General features: G+C 45.1%; 1 protein-coding gene across 6 annotated transcripts; it reads right to left on the bottom strand.

Moving 5' to 3' along the window:
- Positions 1–17: 17 nt before the first annotated feature.
- slc39a6 (solute carrier family 39 member 6) lies at positions 18–20,437 on the bottom strand. 6 transcript variants are annotated; one of them, XM_078265112.1, is made up of 13 exons: positions 20,298–20,437; positions 19,869–20,094; positions 16,262–16,445; positions 15,401–15,938; positions 14,183–14,339; positions 13,534–13,623; positions 11,792–11,961; positions 10,048–10,242; positions 8,486–8,570; positions 7,501–7,887; positions 6,537–6,617; positions 6,072–6,262; positions 18–3,351 (listed from the first exon to the last, which is right to left on the bottom strand). In XM_078265112.1, the coding sequence occupies exons 3-13, from the start codon at positions 16,441–16,443 to the stop codon at positions 3,199–3,201; spliced, it is 2,229 nt and encodes a 742-aa protein (XP_078121238.1). In that variant the 5' UTR covers positions 16,444–16,445; positions 19,869–20,094; positions 20,298–20,437; the 3' UTR covers positions 18–3,198. The 6 variants fall into 6 exon arrangements, with proteins under 6 accessions (XP_078121238.1, XP_078121236.1, XP_078121237.1 ...); XM_078265110.1 differs by lacking the exon at positions 19,869–20,094; XM_078265111.1 differs by lacking the exon at positions 20,298–20,437 and having other exon boundaries at positions 19,869–20,190.
- Positions 20,438–20,824: the final 387 nt, after the last annotated feature.

Here is a 20,824-nt window from a genome sequence, read left to right as displayed (position 1 = left end):
GAGGGACAGCAGCAGAGTGTTGTGGGAAGGTGACAGTTTATTGTGTTCAGGAATGTCAAAGAGCACAGTGAGTCCGTGCTGTAGTTTCCTTCATTAACTGATTCATTTCAAACATTTTGTTCTAGACAAAAAAAAAAAAAAAAACAACATTAAAAGAAAAGAAAAACTTCTTTTTTGGCTACACTTACATTTTCTGTGAATGAGATTATTTTGGTTTGTGTTGCGACTCGCAACCTTTACAACAAACAGTCAAAGCACAAAGTCCACAACTGAAACAAATTAAAACCGGTACTCATACAGTATAGTACATAAATATATACATATAGTATAATATTGTACACAGGGTTGTATTGTACATGTAATATTCACAGTGAGGTCCGTGTAGGACTGAACTTGCTTTTCCATAATTTGAGCAAATACACTTTTCTAAAAAGGCGAGAAAATAACTTTTTCCACGACCTGTGAGGGTAAAAATGTTCTTTAACCTAAACAACAGAGCAGTCTCCTTTTTATAAACAAAGAAGTGACAAAAAAAATACGAACTGAGCTTGATGACGGACATAGTAGTTATTTCTGCTTACTGGTATCAAAGTCAATATTCAAACTGAGCAGGGGTAATACTGTAACTTAAGTACTGTAAGTACTAGTTTCTCTGAACACGATCAATGTTGAGCTGCCACATACCCTCTTCAACTGTAACAATAAAATGAAAACATAAGTTAAAAAGAAACACAAAAAAAAAAAAGAAGTACACTAAAGCAGACCAGTCTACCTGCTGAGTTTCCCCTTTTCGTTGCCATCGTTGGCCTTCGGTTTCTCATCTCTTCATCTAAAAGAAAACCGCGCATTGTGTTCGGCTTTTCTCTGACAGACTTGTACACGTTTCACAGAGGAGTCAAAAGCCCAGGGATGTTCCCGAGGTCCAGTTTAGGGTTACGTTGGAGGGCGGCGTTTGAACGCGACATCGTTAAATATGGTGTCTCTCCTAGGAGACATTTACAGCTTTGCTCTCGTTTAAAGACATGAAAACGGATCCTTGCCGCCACTTTATTACCTAACTGAATCAAGACGTCTGCAGGTGTTTGCTCTGCTGTTTGGAGCCAGAGACTAAAGGCTCCGATGGCCGACCGTCGGCAGAAAAGTCAGTCGGACTGATCAGTCGGCTCCCGTCGGTCCAAAAAGTGCGTCGGAACACACCGAAGCGACGCCGACTGGAGCGTACGTTCTGCGCGTGCGCGAGACGTAATACGTCTCCATAACAGCAGGCGGCGCTAATCTGTATCGTCGTCCAAAAAAATGAAAACCGGAAATGACGAACGCGTCGCGACCATAATGGCGGCTCATTCGGAATACGAGCTCGTATTTAACGAAAATAGTTCACCGGAACGTGTTTCTGGAAACATTTGAAGAGAGAAACGGGCCGTGCGGTTGCTGGATCTGTCTTCATCTCAGATCAACAAAGACAGACTGTCAGACGGCCGATTATCAGGTTGATGCGCCAGCGCCTTAAAAAGACAAAATCAAATAAATAGTTTGAAGTAAAGTAACAGGCAGCCTCAAAAGTAAAGGAATCAAAACTGAGGAATTCTGGTACGCTGGACTTGGCCAAAAAATGTAGCAAAAATGAATGTAGGTTGTTCAGCTCCACATGAACAGAGGTCACAGTTTAGGGTTCTGTTCGGTTCAAGCGTTGCCTAAAATGCTAATTAAAAATGTATCTAGAGCGAGTGTTGTTTTTGAATAATGTGAATCCAAATACTACGATGTGCTGCTGCATGATCCCAAATCAAAAAGCTTCCCAGGAGAGACGATCACTTCTGAGGAAAATGTAAAGCTCCAGATTAAATCAGATGTAAAATGATCGATAGTCGCAGCCTGAATCGGGATCATTTCGCCTGCAGAGATTCATTATGAAAGGGACTGTGGTATATATATATATATATATATATATACACTCCTAAGAGGGGATTTAAAATGTGAATTGTTTCCCAGTGCGGTGTTGTCGTAGCCTGGTCCATTAGCCTGGTCCTACCAGACTCTGGTCCACTAGCCTGGTCCTACCAGACTCTGGTCCACTAGCCTGGTCCTACCAGACTCCGGTCCATTAGCCTGGTCCTACCAGACTCCGGTCCATTTCATTGGTCCAGAGAGTCTGGCCAATCTCCATTGACAAGTGTTAACTTCCTTGAGCCACTCTGGATCTGCCATAACCAATTGCTAACGTTTGGTCGTGACTTCAGCTTAGCATCGCTAGCGTTAGCCTTAGCCATCTCCTTCACCGCTAACGAAGCGAGCTGGAAGATCAAACTGTTCCTGAATTGAGCGGAAGTACGTAGGAGGGCGGAGCCAGGCTAGGGTTTTCTAACAGTGGAGCCGTTACGGCACTTTAGGCTATAAGTTGAAGTACTGATGTGGTTTGACTCAGCAGCAGAAACACTTCCAACACCAAAACGGAAATGACGAACGCGGAATACGATCTCGTATTTTACGAAAACAGTTCACAGAAACGGGTTTCTGAAAACATTTTAAGCGAGAAATAGGCCTTGCAGTTGCTGAATCTGTCTGTGTTTTTGATCGACAAAGGTCACTTTGACAGATTTTTGTCCGATTTTGAGAGGCGTTTGTCACGCTCATCCCGCTCGTCATTTCCGTCTAGAAATACTGATGTGGTTTGACTCAGCAGCAGAAACACTTCCAACACATCAGAAAAATCAGACAGAATGGGGTGAAGAACTGAATCAAATATGATGGCAGGAAAAAGGTATCCGCATGAGCCGAGTCTTTGAGTTTATTGTTAATAGGAACTGCTAAAAAGTGAAAGATTTATCAAAATGAGCGTTTTTGTGGAAAGAGCAATTTGGACGGGGGACTTTTTTTTATTTATTTTTCTCTTCTCCGACTTCACGAGTTTGTTGACAAAAGGAGAAATTGCTGCACGTTTTTAACCGCAGTCTAAGAAAGAAAAAAACAACTTCAGTTATTATTTTTTTTTTTACTCCTAACAGCTCGTTAACTTCAGCTTCCGTCAGCTACAACAACATTCGATGTCTGCGTTTCTACGTCTCCCTACACCGTGTGGACAATAGAAACTAAATCAAGGCGACTGGACAGTCTACAACAACAAATAAAATAAGACACCGTACACTTGTGATGGAGACACTGAGACGAACACGGAGCGCAGGATCAAACGCTCGTCCCTCAGTAGCCCAGGTCCAGCTGGATTTTGTGCTCGAAAATGGCGATTAGCAGCATGATGCAGAAGCCCAGCAGGATGCCGGCGTTCTGCAGCAGGAAGAAGCCGCAGTGGCTGAAGCCGTGGTCCCCGGCGTCGTTATGCAACATCTCCGGCACCTGGGGAGAAAAACACCACCGAGCTGAGATTGGTTTCTTAACCCTTTGGGTTCCCGTCGACCACGCAGCTCTTGTCATTGTGGGTAACACCTTCTTTTGACACTTTTGTGGGGTTTTTTTTGACGTTTTGAAGCATTGTTTTCCCAGAATCGTGCAGGCCTAGTATGGAACCATCCACGTTATTTTTTTTTGGGACAGTTGTTTGAAAGAAACCCACATTTTTGATATAGAGACTTTTTGAAAATGGACAACAGGAAGGTTAAACACACGAGTTTCCCAACACTGCCTCTGCCATCGTGCAGTCTTTTAACGCGACTTGCGTGTTAACACTAAACACGTAGTTACTCTTAAAATGCCCCAGGAGTCGGATCAGTTTCATCTCTGGTGTGTCCAGCACAAGCGGCAACTTCTGGGCCTTCGTCGTCGTCAAACTGGGGGCGCACGTGCACGAGCCTCATTTCCACACCCACAGTTAGAGATTAGTAGAAACCCTGGGTGTCACGATTCAATTTAAAACATATGACAAAAAATGTCAACAGGGACGGCAATGCCTCAATAAGAGAAACTAGATGGCAGAAGGGCGCTTTAGATCAACAGTTGTAGTTTCTTAGAGATACGAGGTGCAATTGAAAGCAACATTAGTTGGCATGGACTGTTGAGCTGCAAGACACTAGTATTCTAAATGGTGGGGCTGCACGATGTGACCTAAAATCAAAATCACGATTAATTGCACATTCTACATCGATGAACGATAATTAATCACGTTGTTCTAAATCATCTTTTCTGAAGCCAAAATGTTTCCAGACGACGGACACTGCGGTTTTTTTTTTGGGCACAAGTTGCTCAGTTGACTGACTGACTGAGTTATCTTCCATTCTGATGTCCATGCGGCTGACTGGTCCGGGCGAAGTCATGTGACTACACACGCGGTGGAATAAACAAGGCCTATCGACAGGAAGAAATTATCGAAATAATCGTCATGGGAAAAATACGTCGATATTTTAGTCACCCAGCTGTACTAAATGGACACCTGTGGCTGTGATAAAGTCTGAGTTCTGGTGTGTGCTAGTAGTGTAATGCTGTGTTGTTACAGAGTGCAGTGCATGGCAGCGGCCACTAGAGGTCAGCCTGGGACAACAGAAGCTTTGCTGTGTTTCAGACAGCAGCGGGTTGTGACAGCTCACCTGTCTGGGTTTGGTTTTATAAACGTGTTAGGGGTGCAAGTTACAGTGTGCGTGTGTGTGTGTGTCTGTGTGTCTGTGTCCGTGTGTGTGTGTATGTGTCCGTGTGTGTGTGTGTGTGTGTGAGAGTGTGTCTGTCCGTCCGTGTGTGTGTGTCTGTCCGTCCGTGTGTGTGTGTGTGTGTGTGTCTGTCCGTCCGTGTGTTCGTGTGTGTGTGTGTGTCCGTGTGCGCGCGTATGTGTCCATGTGTGTGCGCGCATGTGTCCATGTGTGTGTCTGTCCGTGTGTTCTTGTGTGTGTGTGTGTGTGTGTCTGTCCGTGTGTGAGTGAGAGTGTCCGTGTGTGTGTGAGTGAGTGTGTCCGTGTGTGTGTGTCCGTGTGTCTGTGTCCATGTGTCCGTGTGTGTGTGAGAGAGTGAGAGTGTCCCCGTCTGTCTGTGTGTGTGTGTGTGTGTGTGTGTGTGAGAGAGTGTCTGGGTGTGTGTCTGTCCGTGTGTGTGTGTGTGTGAGTGTGTGTCCGTGTGTGTCTGTCTGTCCGTCCGTGTGTTCGTGTGTGTGTGTGTGTGTGTGTGTGTCTGTCCGTCCGTCCGTGTGTGTCTGTCCGTCCGTGTGTTCGTGTGTGTGTGTGTGTCCGTCCGTGTGCGCGCGTATGTGTCCATGTGTGTGCGCGCATGTGTCCATGTGTGTGTCTGTCCGTGTGTTCTTGTGTGTGTGTGTGAGTGAGTGAGAGTGTCCGTGTGTGTGTGTGTGTGTGTGTGTGTCTGTCCGTGTGTGTGTGAGTGAGAGTGTCCGTGTGTGTGTGAGTGAGTGAGTGTCCGTGTCTGTCCGTGTGTGTGTGAGTGTGAGTGTGTCCGTATGTGTGTCTGTCCGTGTGTGTGTGTGAGTGTCCGTGTGTGTGTGTCTGTCCGTGTGTGTGTGAGTGAGTGTCCGTGTGTGTGTGAGTGAGTGTCCGTGTGTGTGTGTGTGTGTGTCTGTGTGTGAGAAGAGGGCATCTGGTGGTGAAGGCTGCTGCTCTCAGACCTGTTGAACAGAACAGATGCTGCTGACTGGATGAGAGTTTCACTTCTCCCGACTCAGTTTCTCTTCTACGCCACATAGAGCAAATAATGAAACATGTCTGGCCTCAACTGTCAGCCTACACATTCAGATTTCAAGTCTCTTTAAAATTATTGCATTACGTACTTTAAAACAGATTAATTCATTGTTGATTAATCTGTCGGTTATTTTTCGGGATGAATGGATCAGTTGCTGGGTCTCTAAAATGTGGATCAGCGTTTCCCAAAAAGCCCAAGATGACGTCCTCAAATGTCTCGTTTTGTCCGCAACTCAAAAGATATTCAGTTTGTGGCCCGGGTTGGTTCAGTGGGTGGAGCAGGCGCACATATACTGAGAGGTTTATGCCTCGACGCAGAGGTCCAGGGTTCGAGGATTATTATCTGTCCTGCAGCTGCAGGAAGCACGTTCACGGCCAGTGTGATGGGACACGGGAGGCGCTTGTTTGGCTTGTCTGTGTGATGCGGGCGCGGTGCCGATGACTCACCATGTCCACCAGAGCCACGTACATGAAGAGTCCGGCTGTGAGGGCGAATATCCACATGCAGATGTTCTCCGCGTAGTGTCCGATCACGATGCCGATCACCACTCCCAGGTACGCCATCATGGCCGACAGCACGTTGTAGAGGATGGCCTGACGCACCGTCATACCGGCCTTCAGGAGCACCGCAAAGTCACCTGGGAAACCGAGTCAAGCGTCAACTCCACACAAGGTAAATCAACTTCATCTCGTCGGCGTTTCCCACCGTGTTTGCTTTTAAAGTGCTGTATCAATGAAATGAACCAACTGGAAACACGATAACTTACTGATTTAAAAGATTCCAAATGTCCAACTCTCCATTTGACTGAGCGAAAGATTAGTTTAGCCATTTAACTACTCAATCCTGAATAGATCTAAACGAAGACAATACAGACATTGTTGTAGATTAGCGCGGAGATAAAAAGGTCTTACCTAACTCATGCGGCAGCTCGTGACAGAAGACAGCCACAGACGTACTGAGGCCGCTGGACAGCCCCTCGGTGAAGGCGGCGCCTGAACGACGACAGGAAACAGTCAAACTCACCGGCATCACTGGAACTGTACTATGATTAGGGCTGGGGTAAAATAAAAATAAAAAGATCCCTTTTTAATTCTCCAATTAAAAAGGGATCTTTGTTGAAGTGATTTGATATCGTTTAACCCTTGTGTCAAAAAAAATAAATGTAAATACAATTTGTGAAGAGCGTTGTAGGGAACCATCCACTTCATTTCTTTTAAATATTTGGTTGAAAGAAAACCCAAATTTCTGATACAGAAACCTGATGGAAACTCCTCTCGGCTGCTACCGCGCGAGATCTCGCACAGAGCACAACATCTGTGGCTTTTAAACCGCAGCCGGGATATACACAACTGTGTGGCATCTTGTCCTATCGCCTCACGCTGCAGCAGCTGCTTCTGCCGTTCACTCGCTTCTCGCGGGATCTCGCCGAGAGGGGAGTTTCCATCAGGCAAGTGTTATTTAAATATACTTCTATACTTTCTAATGCCTCGTTTTCTAAGTACAGAAACTATTTGTACTACTGTAGAGGTTTGGTATCATTCTGGGCATTGTTAGTGGGGTAATTTACCAGATACAAACGTGGATCCATTAGCGCCTGCACTAAGCTAACCAGCTGATAACGCTAACTCCACCAATGTTAGACCAAGGGAAAAAAGCTTATGGGGGGTTGTTTGGCTCGAGGTCAAGGTGCAAAGGACCCTAGGGTGAAATTACTCTGAACCATCACTTTAAAGTCGCAAAAAACCACCGACTTCTTCTTACCTTTTCCTTCCAAACAGCTCTTTAAGCTTATCTTCTCTTCTGTCTAATTATCCAGCTTTGCGTCATGAGTTGCGACCTGACTTCCCGCCCTTGACAGTAACGCCGCCTACTCACCAATGGCCAGGCCGTCGCTGAAGTTGTGCAGTCCGTCCCCCATGATGACCATCCAGGCGAGCGTGGCCACGCCGGCCTGCTGGAAGTGCTCCTCCGAGTAGGAGTGGGAGTGGCTGTGAGGGTGGTGGTTCTGGGAGTGGTGGTGGTGCAGGATGTGGTGGTAGTCGTGGTGATGGTGGTGCATGCTGTCCGTCTGGCCCACCGTGTCGTGGAAGTGGGAGTGGCACTTGTTCTCGCAGTCCTCGGCGGTATAGGCGGCAGACCCCTGCGGCGAGGCGGTGGCGGACAACTGCGGCGCCAGCATCACCTGCTCCTCCTCCGCCACGCTGCCGGCGTGCAGGTTGACGGAGTGGTCGCCGAAAATACCCGCGCCATTAGTCTCCACATCTGGAGGAAGACCAAGTGTTAAAACGACACGACTAAGCAGCACATTTAGGGCCCTATTTTAACGATCTAAGCACACGGCGTGAAGCGCCTGGCGCAGGAGCGTTTAGGGCGTGTCCAAATCCACTTTTGCTAGTTTGATGGCGGAAAAAATGGGTCCGTGCGCCGGGCGTATGGTTCTAAAGGGTTGGACTTAGTGTCTTCATTAGTCAGAGGTGTGTTTTGGGCGTAACATGCAATCAACCAATCAGAGATCATCTCCCATTCCCTTTAAAAGCCAGGCGTGTTTGGACCTTGGAGCATTGCTGTTATGATGGAGGATTTGCACCGTAATATTTTTATGTGTAATCTTCTGCATGTGTGTGTGCTGCTGTGCGTCCCTGTGTGTGTGTAACACAGATGGGTGCAGGTGCATTTGATATTTAAACGATGTGGGCGCTGGACGGGAAACTGACAACTGCGTCGGTCTTAAACGAGCAAAGACACTTGGGTCGGGCTTAGCGCTGCGCCGGGTGCGGGATAGGGCCCTTATTCTTACAGTACGTGTCCGCAGAGGAGATTTTCAACTGCAGGGATCGCCACGGTTCGTGTTGCGTCTCACCTTCAGACGGCTTCAGGTCGCTCTCTTCCAGAGCTGGCTGCTTCTCTGGATCTGCTTTGTCGTTCTGATCCCACTGCTTCTGGATCTGTTCGGACGGCAGAAGCACCTTGTTTTTTATTCGTCAACCAGTTACAAACCCACCGGACACTTGGGAGCTGGTCCTATTAAAACGTAGTTAAGGCGCTTCTAAATAACTAAGGCTACGTTCAGACTGCAGGCAAAAGTGGCCCAAATCTGATTATTTTTTTGGGGTCCAGTGACCAGGTCAGACTTCTTCAGAAGTAGTATGAATACTCAAAACTTGCCCACATCTGATTTTTAAAATCAGATATAGACCACTTCCATATGTGGTCCTGAATCAGACCCACGTCTGTTTTTTTTCAATGCGGCCGCAGCGTGAACAACCAAGGGGGATTTGATGTGACTTTTACGTCAATCTACATCGACATTTGTCACAATTCTGCTCCGATGGGAGTCAGTCCGAGACACAGACAGTAACATTAAAAACTTGACTAGGCCTACAACATGGAGAACAGTGATGGAGCAAGTCACTGGAGGGAGAGGGAGGTGTTAGACCTAACTAGTGGATGCTCATTAATGTTACGGCTGCCATTACACAAACATTTTGAAATAAAAGTGAAAATGCTTCCTTCCTCCATAAGTTTAGTGCAGCAGCGTGCTGCGTCTGATGTCATTGGTACTGTTCTTTTGATCATGCGGGTCAGTTCCAAACCGCAAACAGTTCCCACTGGAACCTGATATAGGCCACATTTTAAAAGGTCATGTGAACAGCCAAACAAAAAATCTGATCTGAGCAACAAATCTGAATTAAACATTAAGGTTTCACAGTGTGAATGTAGCCAAAGATGCCTGCACGTCTGGCTGTAGATGTTTGGAATGGTTTTGGTAGCTGTGGTCTGTTTTTGTGTCTCCATTTTAAAATCGTTATAGGTTTGTTTTAAATATGAAACCTTGTAATTTGTACTGCTGGCCGTCTCGGCTGGGACTCTCTCAAGAGATTCTTTTAATCTGTACTCCTGGTTTAAATAAATAGCTTTTACAGTAACCACCACAGCAACAACACATCTTTGGTTACACTCTCGGCTAGCAGACCAACGTTAACAATAGCAAACGGACGTTTTATCCGGGTGAATGTACTTTAAAGTAGATTTTTTTGGGGGGGGGTTCAGATGGGTACACAGACTTGCATACTCGCCAATACCAACACCAGAATTTTAGGCAGTACCTGAGGCCTTATTTTTCGATTTCCAATACTGGTATTTGTATTGGAACAACTCCATTTGCATTGCTGACGAGAGTGAAATTGTGTGTTTTGGCCTCGTGAGTCGAATCCACTCCAAAATGTAATGGGTTCTTTCTTTGCCTATGTTACATTTTGCCACCAAGTTTCACAAAAAACAGGCCAGAGGTTGATCTGTAATCCTGCTGACAAACCAAAGCCATAATCTCCTTGGCAGAGTTAATAATAATACAATCCGAACCAAAAACATAGCAATGCTGATTTTGACCACTTTATCTCCATTTTAATGAGTCAAACTGACCTTTTGTTTCTTGTCCTTGTACATTTTTCCCAGTGTGAGGAAGTGTTCGATGAGGAACATGATGTAGACTCCGCTCAGAGCCGTCAGACCCTTCCACACGCCGTCCAGGTTTTCCTCCTGCTCATCGTGGAGGTGATGTCCCTCCACACCCAGCCCCGTTTCATCCTTGTGGTGGTGATGGTGGCCTCCCTGAGACTGGAGAATCCACACACACACACATCGACAGAAAGAGGCCGATGAGACACTCAAAGCATCTGCCATTCGAGTCTGAACCCAAACTCTTTGAGCCACCCTCTCTTCTCCAGTTTGGTCAGAATCATGTGATTTCAGGTGAGTCTAACCCCCAACCAGCCGGACATATCAGCATTTACAGTAACGCTTTCCAGACTGTGGGTGTTTAAAGAACATTTAGAAGGGTTAAGGCAAATACCTACTACATTACACATATCTGTACATGTTGTTCATATTACATAGTCATATTTATTCTGCTCTTATAAGGTAACTGCTAATACACTGCATGTATTTATATTTAATTTATATTACTCTAAACCACCTTCTGTTAACCAACTGTACTGTCTACACTGCAGTATATTTCTTGTCCTATCTATACTTTGTATATCACGTTGCACTTTTCCGCTCTTTTTGCACTTCTGGTTGGACGCAAACTGCATTTCGTTGTCTTTGTACTTGCACTCTGCACAATGACGATACAGTTGAATCTAATCGAAAAAAAAAAAAAAAGATCGTCGCCTTTTTCATCCTTTGACACCTTTCTTGTCCCCTTTTTAAAAGGTAAAGTATCAAGATCTTTGAAGAGCCAAATCAGGGTTCATACGTTTTGAAAAAAACCTGGAAAAGTCATGGGATTTTTTTTTAAACACAGCATAATAATATGTGATTAATAAATGTATTTCACGTCGTCTTAACCTCAACGTTGTATTCGGGGCGCGATATTACCAATCCCTCTATGAACCACATACATTGTCATTCATTTTATTGTTAAACCTCTGAGGGGGAAACTTGAACACAGATATTTATTCTTATTGTATAATGTCGACTGACATCTTCAGGAAAACAGTCATGGAAATTTGCCAAAAAGTCATGGAAAAGTATTGGTTAAAATGCGTATGAACCCTGCCAAATGTTGTGCTGGTCTGATGTATCTCGTCACTTATTCTTTGACCACAAAGTGACTATATTTAAAATCAGATTTTTTTTCAATTTTAGACTTCTTTATTTTAAAAAGACAAAGATCGTGTTGCCACAGAAAGTCCATTTTAATTCCCCCAACCTAATATATGGAAAAGTTATGAGAGAAAATTGGATCGTTTTCTCTTAAAGCAACACCAAAGATTCTTTTGTACCTTTAAAATAATGTTTCCAAAATCATTTCAGTGGTTCATCAACTCGTAACGGTACTTCTGCATTCACTTTGTGGCTCTCTACCGGCTATAACCTTATAACTATGCAAGTTTGCCAGATCGGGAGCGGATCTGTAGTTCCAATGAGACATAATGAGACATAATGAGACTTAATGAGACACTAAGACAGCAGTAATGGACAATTCTCCTGAGCAAATTCACTGGACACAAACTAAAGCAGAACCTTCACTTTTAGCCATTAAGTTTCTGTAGATGTACCATGTACATGACCGACAGCGTGAGGAACACATGCTGCAACGTGGCACATTAAAAGTGCTGTGGTACAGAACAACGGGACGTCCGGCGACGCTGCGCTGACTCACGTGGGGGATGAGATGAAGGAAGGCGTCGCCGCTCAGCGTGCCGACGGCCAACGCAACCAGGAAGCTGAGGAGGAACTTGAAGAAAACTCTGTTCATGAGCGGGATGAGGATGACGCCGAGCAGGGAGAGCAGGCTGATGATCGTGATGGAGACGAACCCTCCCACCCACGCTGCAACACACAAATCAAACACTTCATCTAACAGACTTCTTCAGAAATTAAACTTACTACAAGGAACTGTCATTTGTGTCTCGATATTTGGCGCCCCCTGTGGACAAAGGTGGTAGTTTTTCCGTGAGCACCACCGGCGGCTTCAGATCTCGAAGCTGCAACTTGTCTCCGTCCGCCGGCACACGCAGTGGAACTTCCCACCGAGGTCGATGTACAGGCAATTCTGCGGTGTTTGGTGTTTTTTGCCCCCAAAGTCGCCTTCCAGGCAGCCCGGCAATGGTTATGTTTAGGGTTAGGGTTAGCTGGAAGCCTGGAAGACGACGACGGAGGCAAGAAACAATCGAGCTCATTCTGCACTAAGTAAAAGATCCTCCCGACCAACACTCTTTTGGCCGGTCCAATCTGAATCAGCGAGGCGAAGCGATGGATGTATAACAAAGGGTTTGAGGCGGAGCTCCGTTCATTCCTATTTGAGTTGCTCAGTGGAGCTAGCCTAGAAATCTAGACCACCCTTAGCAGCAGCAAATGTCATTTGCAGCCAGGGTCGTCTAGCAACTCTCCGTTGGCTTGCCAGCTTGAAAAACCAAACTCTAGTCAGGCCAATCACATCGTGTATAGAGTCGGTGGGCGGGGCTTAACATAATGATGGCAGAGTTGCGACGGTTCCGCGTGAATTCTCTGCTACTTTAAAACAAAGAAGATGGCTGCTGCTGCTGGAGAACAGCGGTCTTTGGAATCGGCTTTGGCCGCGACTCTGGAAGACTTGGAGTTCAGCTTTTCTCTGAGAAAAGAACAAAGAACGGCACTGAAGTCATTCTTAAACAAGGAAGATGTGTTCGGAGTTTAAAGTGTAATCTATCAACTAGCGTTGCTCTGATTGGTTGTAGAGCTGTCCTATAGCGTGCAGAGGGAATTTGAAAGACAACCGTTTATCCCGCCCCTCAGATTGAGCCCAGCCAATGGGGAGTTCCCAGACCCAACATCTGGACGTGGGTCTGGCTTGTCAGGCGACGGTGGAGCGTGAAGGTCAACTTTCACGTACTAAATGTCCCTGGATGATCGGCGCTGTGCGGCCCATAGAGCAGGCGCACTAGAGACCTCCGACGGAAGAGTCGGCTACTTCTGTTTACTAAATGATTTACTCGTGCGGCTCTTCTAGACTTTCCAAATGTTAAATCGGACCGAATGGATCAAATTCTGACAGTGAAACAGGTCATTTTGCGGGAGTTGTGACGCTCCAAAAAATGTTATCCATTGATTTACAGACGTCTCTTTCTTCATGCAAGTATGTTGGGAAAAGTGTTTTTGGGCCAGAGGGCATCACGTGACGGACACAGAAGTTGTAACTCCATCATTTGGCCACTAAGTCAAAGTCTAGAGTAGATCGTTTTGTCGTATTTGGCGGGGAATCCGATGCGGTGGCAGGCATTAGGAATAACTACAACATTGGTCACGTAGACGCATCGATACTAACTCCTAACCAGTTAAAACTTCTTGTAGTAACTTTATTGTGAAAAAAAACAACAACAGATATATTGTACTTAAAACGTGAAACTGAACAGACTACCTTACCTATTGCAATGTTTTTGTCACTTTCTCCAGCAGGGCTCTCCCTGTGGCCGTGCTCCGAGTTGTTGTGGTCGCCGTGACTATGTTTATGGTCTAGAAATGAAAAAAAAAAAAAAAAGAGGAAGAGATTTCAGTACATCCAAATGTATTGACAGTGTGTGAGGGCGTCACAAGTGTAAACAGGTATATCCGGATTGTCATAGTGCACCTCAACGCTCCAGGTGTGTCAGACTGTGAGTCAGCAAACAGACAAAACCTCTCTCTCCATCATCTGGGATATTTGACATTTATAATGCTATTAATATCAAAACCAGGAGACGAGAATAAAAAAAAAAAAAAAGTCCTCAGACAACTGGGCAAGATTTGTGGAGAACTTAAAGTAACTCTCGCCAAAATGCAACCTAGGGTCTTTTTGTGAATCTTAAAAGTGGCGTTTCCGTCCTAATTATGCTAACAAAAGTTTGACTCGGGTGCCATTCACAAAAAGACCCTAGGTCGCATTTTGGCGAGAGTTACGCTTGAACGAAACGCTGGTACATGCATTTGGTCGTGCCCACACACCCAGAAACGTTTAAACTATGCACTGCAGATCATATTTAACCTCAACACAAGATGTACATAAAGATTCTCCCCCCCGCCAACGGGCTCCTACCCGTCTCCCCGTCACCTGCAGCGCTTCCGTGCAGGATGCACGCTCCGCCGTCGATCTGGTTGAGGAGGGCGGGGCAGAGGAAACTGAAGTCAGCGAGGGTCACGTCCACTCCCTGAAACATCCCGTGCGACGACAGGATGGTGGAGGCGTTCAGACACTGCAGGTACAACACAAGAATCAATCAGCGTGGCGCTCACGACGGAGCCCGTTTGGAACCGCTTGGCTACCGACGTTATCCTTGTTCAACCGATTTAGTAGTTTAGATAACTGGACCGAAGAAATGGCCCGATGGCCCGGGACCAGTTACAACATGACGTGGACAGAAGTGTGCGCTGCAGTTCACGGTGCGCATGATGAATAAGGGGGAAACGCAAAGGATATTTGCTTTTTTTTGGGGGGGGGCATTTTTTGGGTCCCGTTGGCCTGTACAATTGCACGGGAAACACTGTGTTATTGACGCTAAAGTTGAAAAAAAACACACTAATGAATTGAGTTCAAAGGCCGCTAAAATAAGAAGCTGATGTCGTACCTCTACACTGTCCACGAATCGCTTGTGATAAAAAAAAACAAAAAAAACAAAAAAAACATGGCGTCTGTAGACAGCCCAGGCTCCACAAACAGCAACAAAAACAAACTGGCCAACCTGCACCACCAAACATAAACTGCATTCCAGCGTTCCAGCTCATAACCGACAAGGAGGAGTTTGTTGAGACCGGAGGGTCGCTGGTTCAAGTCCCCATACGGACCAAAGTATGGTGGTGGACTGGTAGCTGCCAGTTCACCTCCTGGGCACTGCCAAGGTGCTCTTGAGCAAGGCACCGAACCCCCAACTGCTTGGGGCGCCTTTCCATGGGCAGCTCCCTCACGCTGACATCCCTCCATTAGTGCATGTAGAGGTACTGAGCGTGTGTGTGTAATTCAGGCCTGTGTGTAATAACAAGTGAAAACATTGTAATTTCCCCTTGTGGGATTAATAAAGTATACATTATTATTACTACATTATCACCGCAGCAGCGTTAGCACGTGGGCTACTTCCACAATGCGCGTTCATGACCGTTTTCAGAAAGCGCGGACGGGAGGGGGAGGGGAGGGGATGAGGAGGAGGAGGGAGGGGCGAGCTAGCCTCCGTTTTGTCTGACAATACTTTGAACGTCAACAAGAAGTTGACGTCACCAAACATCGCTTAGAGCACCGTCAAATGAGAAGCTAATGCCGTACCTCCGCACTGTCCACGCTTCGCTTGTGGTTGTGACCATGACCACGTTCGTGATCATGTTCGTGATCATGGTCGCCCCGGGTGACTGCAGCTGCCATTGTCTGGCTGTCAGTGACGGTCAGCCCGGCAGTAGTCTCCTCCGCTGCAGGACTTTGTTGTTCCGGCCTGCCGTTTTGTCCCTTACGCACTCCGTCTGGTTTAACCAGCAGCTGGCCGCTGTACACCGGCGTGGTGCTGTCGCCCTGACCCGCCGTGGTCCCCTTACTGTGCGTGCTGTGGCGGCTGTCCTGGTCTTTGGACACTTCAGACGTTTTTGGAAGCTTCCTGGGCTGAGAGGGTTCAGCGCGTTTCTGGTGCTGGGAGTTGTTGTTGTGATGGCGGTGATCGTGGTGATCGTGGTTATGGTGATGGTGGTGGTGGTGGTCGTGGTGGCCCGGTTCTTCGTGATGTTGCACCGTAACAGTCCTGATGCGATCCAGACCCACGTTCTGTAACAGACGCTTTAAACCGGCCAGAGAGATGGTGCCGTTTTCTCCATATCTGTTCAATTTGATTAAAAAAAACATAGAATTAAATGTCAAAACAATCAAACAAAAAAAAAAATAAGAGGACCCTGATTGTTTACAACATCTGGCTCTGCCCCCGTTTATAAGATTTTTATAATCTTTTTTTCCCAGTTAACGGTTACATCGTCAGAAATATCAAAAACCTACAAACATTTAGAAAAGCTTCAAGCGATGCCTTGAAGTTGCTGGTTTAATGGGATTTTAAGCGTGTAATCTTTGTATCTGTGGAGCTGCGACCGGTTAACGGTACGTTGTGTAAAACGACCCAAACAGCGGCTGGGTTTGATCTGGTCTCACCTGTTGAACAGGGCCTCCAGGTGTTGCCTCTGGCTCTGCTCGGCTCTCTGCGGGTCGACCACGGCCGACAGCAAACGCGCCGCGCTGTTGGTCTCCGTGGTGACGGGGCCGCAGTCCGAACCGGCCGACCCGCCGCCGCCGGACAAACTCGCGGCGAGGAGCAACAGCAACATCAACATCATCTCTGTCGGGGGGAACAGAACATCTGTTAAACACAATGACACTCGTTTTAAAACATAAAGGGAAACCGTTTACATTTACTTTTGAATAAGTCGTGCACAATACTTATAGAAAAATAGAAGGCATACATTAAAACACCTAGAATTCTTGTCTTAGTAGTATACAGTACATGTACTATATGTATATAGTATATAGTCTATCCTACTGTCTACATTATTCCCTTCTAATGCCCATATTTAATGCGGTCTTATTTTAAACTTCATCCTTGCACTGCTATAGTTTTTATATGACTACGTCTTGCACTACCACCATGACACACTCTCTCATACAGCACCTCACTTTTTATTTAGTAGGTTTTCTTTTATTGTCCATATTATTCATGTGGATTTGTTATTCTATCAGCCTGTTTATGATGTATGTTGTGTGTGATGTCTTTAAGCTACTGGGACGGACAGACGGACATCCATCCATCCATCCATCCATCCATCTGCCGGCTGCAGAAACGATGCAACAAGTCAGCGTGTCCAGATTGGTCCGTTTTCGGCTAAGAAATTTGGGCGGTTTTGTGTGTCTTAGGGATGTAACGGTATGAAAAATTAACCTCACGGTTATAGTGACCAAAATTATCACAGTTTTCGGTATTATCGCGGCATTTTTTAAAAGTGTGTTCAATATGTTCCGAAAGCACCGATAGGCCTACACAAGCTGAAATGGTTTCAAAAAGTGTAACAGTGTTTATTATATTACAAAGATGATGAATGAAACTACAGCGCATTAACAGCTGCGGGAAGTTTTACATACATGGTGAACTTACCAGATGGTACAGCCACAAATTCTAGAAGAGACTTAAAGGAGTGAAGTCCGTTACACATTCACTCCTAAATACCAAAAGTGGGAAGATTTGTCCGTAGAGTTTGGTTGTTGCTGTCTTCTGAAGCGAAAACAATATATCCGGCCAAACAATCTCCCACAAATAAACGCCAGCATATTCTAATGAATCATGTACCCGTCACAGTTACCGTTGAACCACTCTCAAACGTTTCCTGAAGACGTCACCACGTTGTTTGTTCTGCCTGACTTAACAATCCAAAACCCAGAAGCAACAAATCCATAAACTCAAGAAGCCAGGAGTTCATGTTTTTTTTTCCCCGGGGGGTTTCCCTTCCTTTGTTAATGACTTCTCTAAATTGAGTAATGTGATCGTTTCAGCTCCAGTTTAAATAGAAAACTGTGATGCTGTTTTTCTGTGAGCGGACGGAAGTGAAACTGACAGATGACTAATGTCTGAGGGGAAAATACTGTTCTCCTTAACAGACCTGTATCCTGAAAACAGGGCTGCTAGTCAAGTCCCCCTTTGTCGAGTCCAAGACAAGGCCGAGACCAGGACTAGTCGAGACCGAGTCCAAAGAGGTTCAAGTCAAGACCGAGTCCAAAGAGGTTCAAGTCAAGACCAAGTCCAAATGAGAGACAGTCAAGACCGAGACAGAAAAAAAATCCTCTTCAAGACCACTCACTTACTTTGTTAATAATTTATGTGACGTGAGAGACAGTATATCTTCTACTTTAAGATGATCATTTTGCGTTATTATTTGTATAATCGAAAAGCAAGTGCAGCGTAACACGCTTTAGGATCAAATTAGTCCATAATTATTTACTTGAAATGTATGAATGAAAATGAAAATGTTCCCTTTATTGAACTTATCACTTGTCCTGAAGAATCTATAGTACAAAGTGCTCGCTGACATTGTGTCTGTGGCCAAAATGAAACTGATAGATGCCTGATGATTGAGGTACATGACGCAGCCAGGTGTCAACCAGGCGACCAATCACGATGCCTGTTCTAGATGGATTTTTAAATAGAACTAAAACCCGTTTTCTGAACGAGCACGCTCCATTGATGGTCTTGTTTTGAAGGAGGAAGTTACTTTAGAACAAAAACATGTAGTGCTGGACTCGGTCCAGACCAACTAGAATATTTGATGAGTCCAACGGCCGAGTCCGAGACAAGTCGGAGTCCAAATACCAACGAGTCCGAGACGAGTCTGAGACAACAGAAAAGCGCCTCGAGTCCGGACTCAAGTACTACAGCCCTGCCTGAAAATATATAAATGCAAACACTGGAGAGAACTAGAATGAGAAACCACATTTGTCCCACTTTAGCACTTCATGTTAAATAGTTTGTTTATTTAGAAGTAATCGGATACTTTACTTAAGCAAAGTAACTAAAATGCAAAAATACTCCTCTAAACGTTAAAGTCAGGCATTCAAAGTTAAGTACATGTATATTCAGCAAATGTACTTCAAGTATAAAAGGAAAGTATTCAGTGTGCAGGCAAAATGACCCCGTCGGTACATTATTAATATGATTGGTATATTATTATTATATTGACATATAAGTTATAGCCCACAGTGGTGTTTAAAGAGAGAGTTAGATGGATGAGAACAATGTTAGATAGCTAACTTAACAAAACATACAGAAGTGTTATAAATATTTTGCTCATTTAGGTTATTTTTCGATGGTTTCTTTTAATAACTAGAATGGAACATAAAGAGTTAAATGGATGTGAAACTCGAAAACAATGCTGCCTAGTTTGCTTGTTGTTAAGCCGAATTATAGAACAGCTTCTAACTAATTGGTGTACAAAAAATAATTCTGTCATGTTGAGAAGTTATCCATCCTCTGATGGGAAGACGTATTGAACGTATAGGTTTTCAGAATGGGCTCTGGCGCACAGGTCATACAATAGAAGCCAGGTGGCAGATTAGAACGTTACATAGCTTAACATAAACAGAAGTGTATGTTTACATGGCGATAATGTAACTTAAGAGTTAAATGGTTGAGAAACTAGACAACAATGCGGCCTGGTTTGTTGTATGTTAAGCCGAATTAAAAAGGAAAGCTTTTAACTAACTGGTGTACAAAATAAAATGAGTGCAGTTGACATATCCGTCCCCTGGTGGGAAGATGTATTAAACTTGCAGGTTTTCAGAATGGGCTCTGGCGCACAGGTCATACAATAGAAGCCAGGTGGCAGATTAGAACGTTAGATAGCTTACCATAAACAGAAGTGTTACACATGTTTACATGGCGATGTCACTTAAGAGTTAAATGGATGAGAAACTAGAAAACAATGCGGCCTGGTTTGTTGGATGTTAAGCCGAATTAAAGGAAAGCTTTTAACTAATTGGTGTACAAAATAAAATGAGTGCAGTTGACATATCCGTCCCCTGGTGGGAAGATGTATTAAACTTCCAGGTTTTCTGAATGGGCTCTGGCGCACAGGTCATACAATAGAAGCCAGGTGGCAGATTAGAACGTTAGATAGCTTAACATAAACGAACAGCTCATCGGCATTAATAACAATTGATTTAACTGCATGATAAACATTCAGGAATGATGACACTAACACTGTCAAAGCGTCCTCACCTCTCCGGTTTGTAACAGTGATTTTAGCCGGGATAGCCACCCTTGCTAGCCGCGATTTTTCGTTAGACTTCCCTGGATGCTCGGGATGCTGACAGACGGCATCTGCCAGGTGGCCGGCTGCGGCCCAGGCTCGGGCCTTGCGATAGCTACCGAAGCTCCGCGTAAGTTTACAAAAACATCAAGCCATAAAACTATAAAATCCTTCAACCGGCCACGCGTGTCTGATCTGAAACACACAAACACTGCATGGAGGTAAACAGTAACACGTTGGGTTTATGCGCTCTGCACCAGACTGGTGCCGTGTGCACAAAGATTGTAAACCCGGAAACCGAGCCCCAGCCGCCGCCGTGTGGAGCGGACATGCTTCACCTCCACGCGGACACAAAATTAGACTAAAACAAGCATTTAAAATGCGTGGAAATGACTCACGGTGAATGTAAGTGCTGTGTGTTATCCTCTCCGGTTGATGTGTGAAGACTTCACAGTGCCACTCGTGCCTCTCCGGTCCGGTAAATGAAGGATGTGGGTGCGCCGCCTTCAGGGGCTCCCGGAAATCTGAGTTGCAAAAGGAGGGAAATGCAGAGGATTGGGAAAGCACCTCACCTCATCATCATCATCATCATCATCATCATCAGGAGGTATGTATGTTTCACCCTAACCACGAAAGAGCTGACTGGTTTTAATGTGTTTCAAGAAGTATTATGTTTTGAAACAATTAAATAAAAAAACGTAATGAAAATACAAACAATTAATCAGTAGGCCTCGTCAAGTAGCCCTACTATTACTTAGGCTAAAGGTACTTGTACTTTTACCTGAGTATTTCTATGTTATGATACTTTCCACTTCTACTCCATTACATCTCAGAGGAAAATGTACTTGTACTTTACTACATTTGTCTGACATCTACAAACATGCCTAAATAAGACACAAAATGCCTAAAAAAGACAAAATATTAC

This window comes from Sander vitreus, chromosome 12 (genome assembly GCF_031162955.1).
Source record: "Sander vitreus isolate 19-12246 chromosome 12, sanVit1, whole genome shotgun sequence".
Lineage (NCBI taxonomy): Eukaryota > Metazoa > Chordata > Actinopteri > Perciformes > Percidae > Sander > Sander vitreus.
The sequence above is the reverse complement of the archived record's forward strand: the minus strand, read 5'-3'. Positions and strand labels throughout refer to the sequence as shown.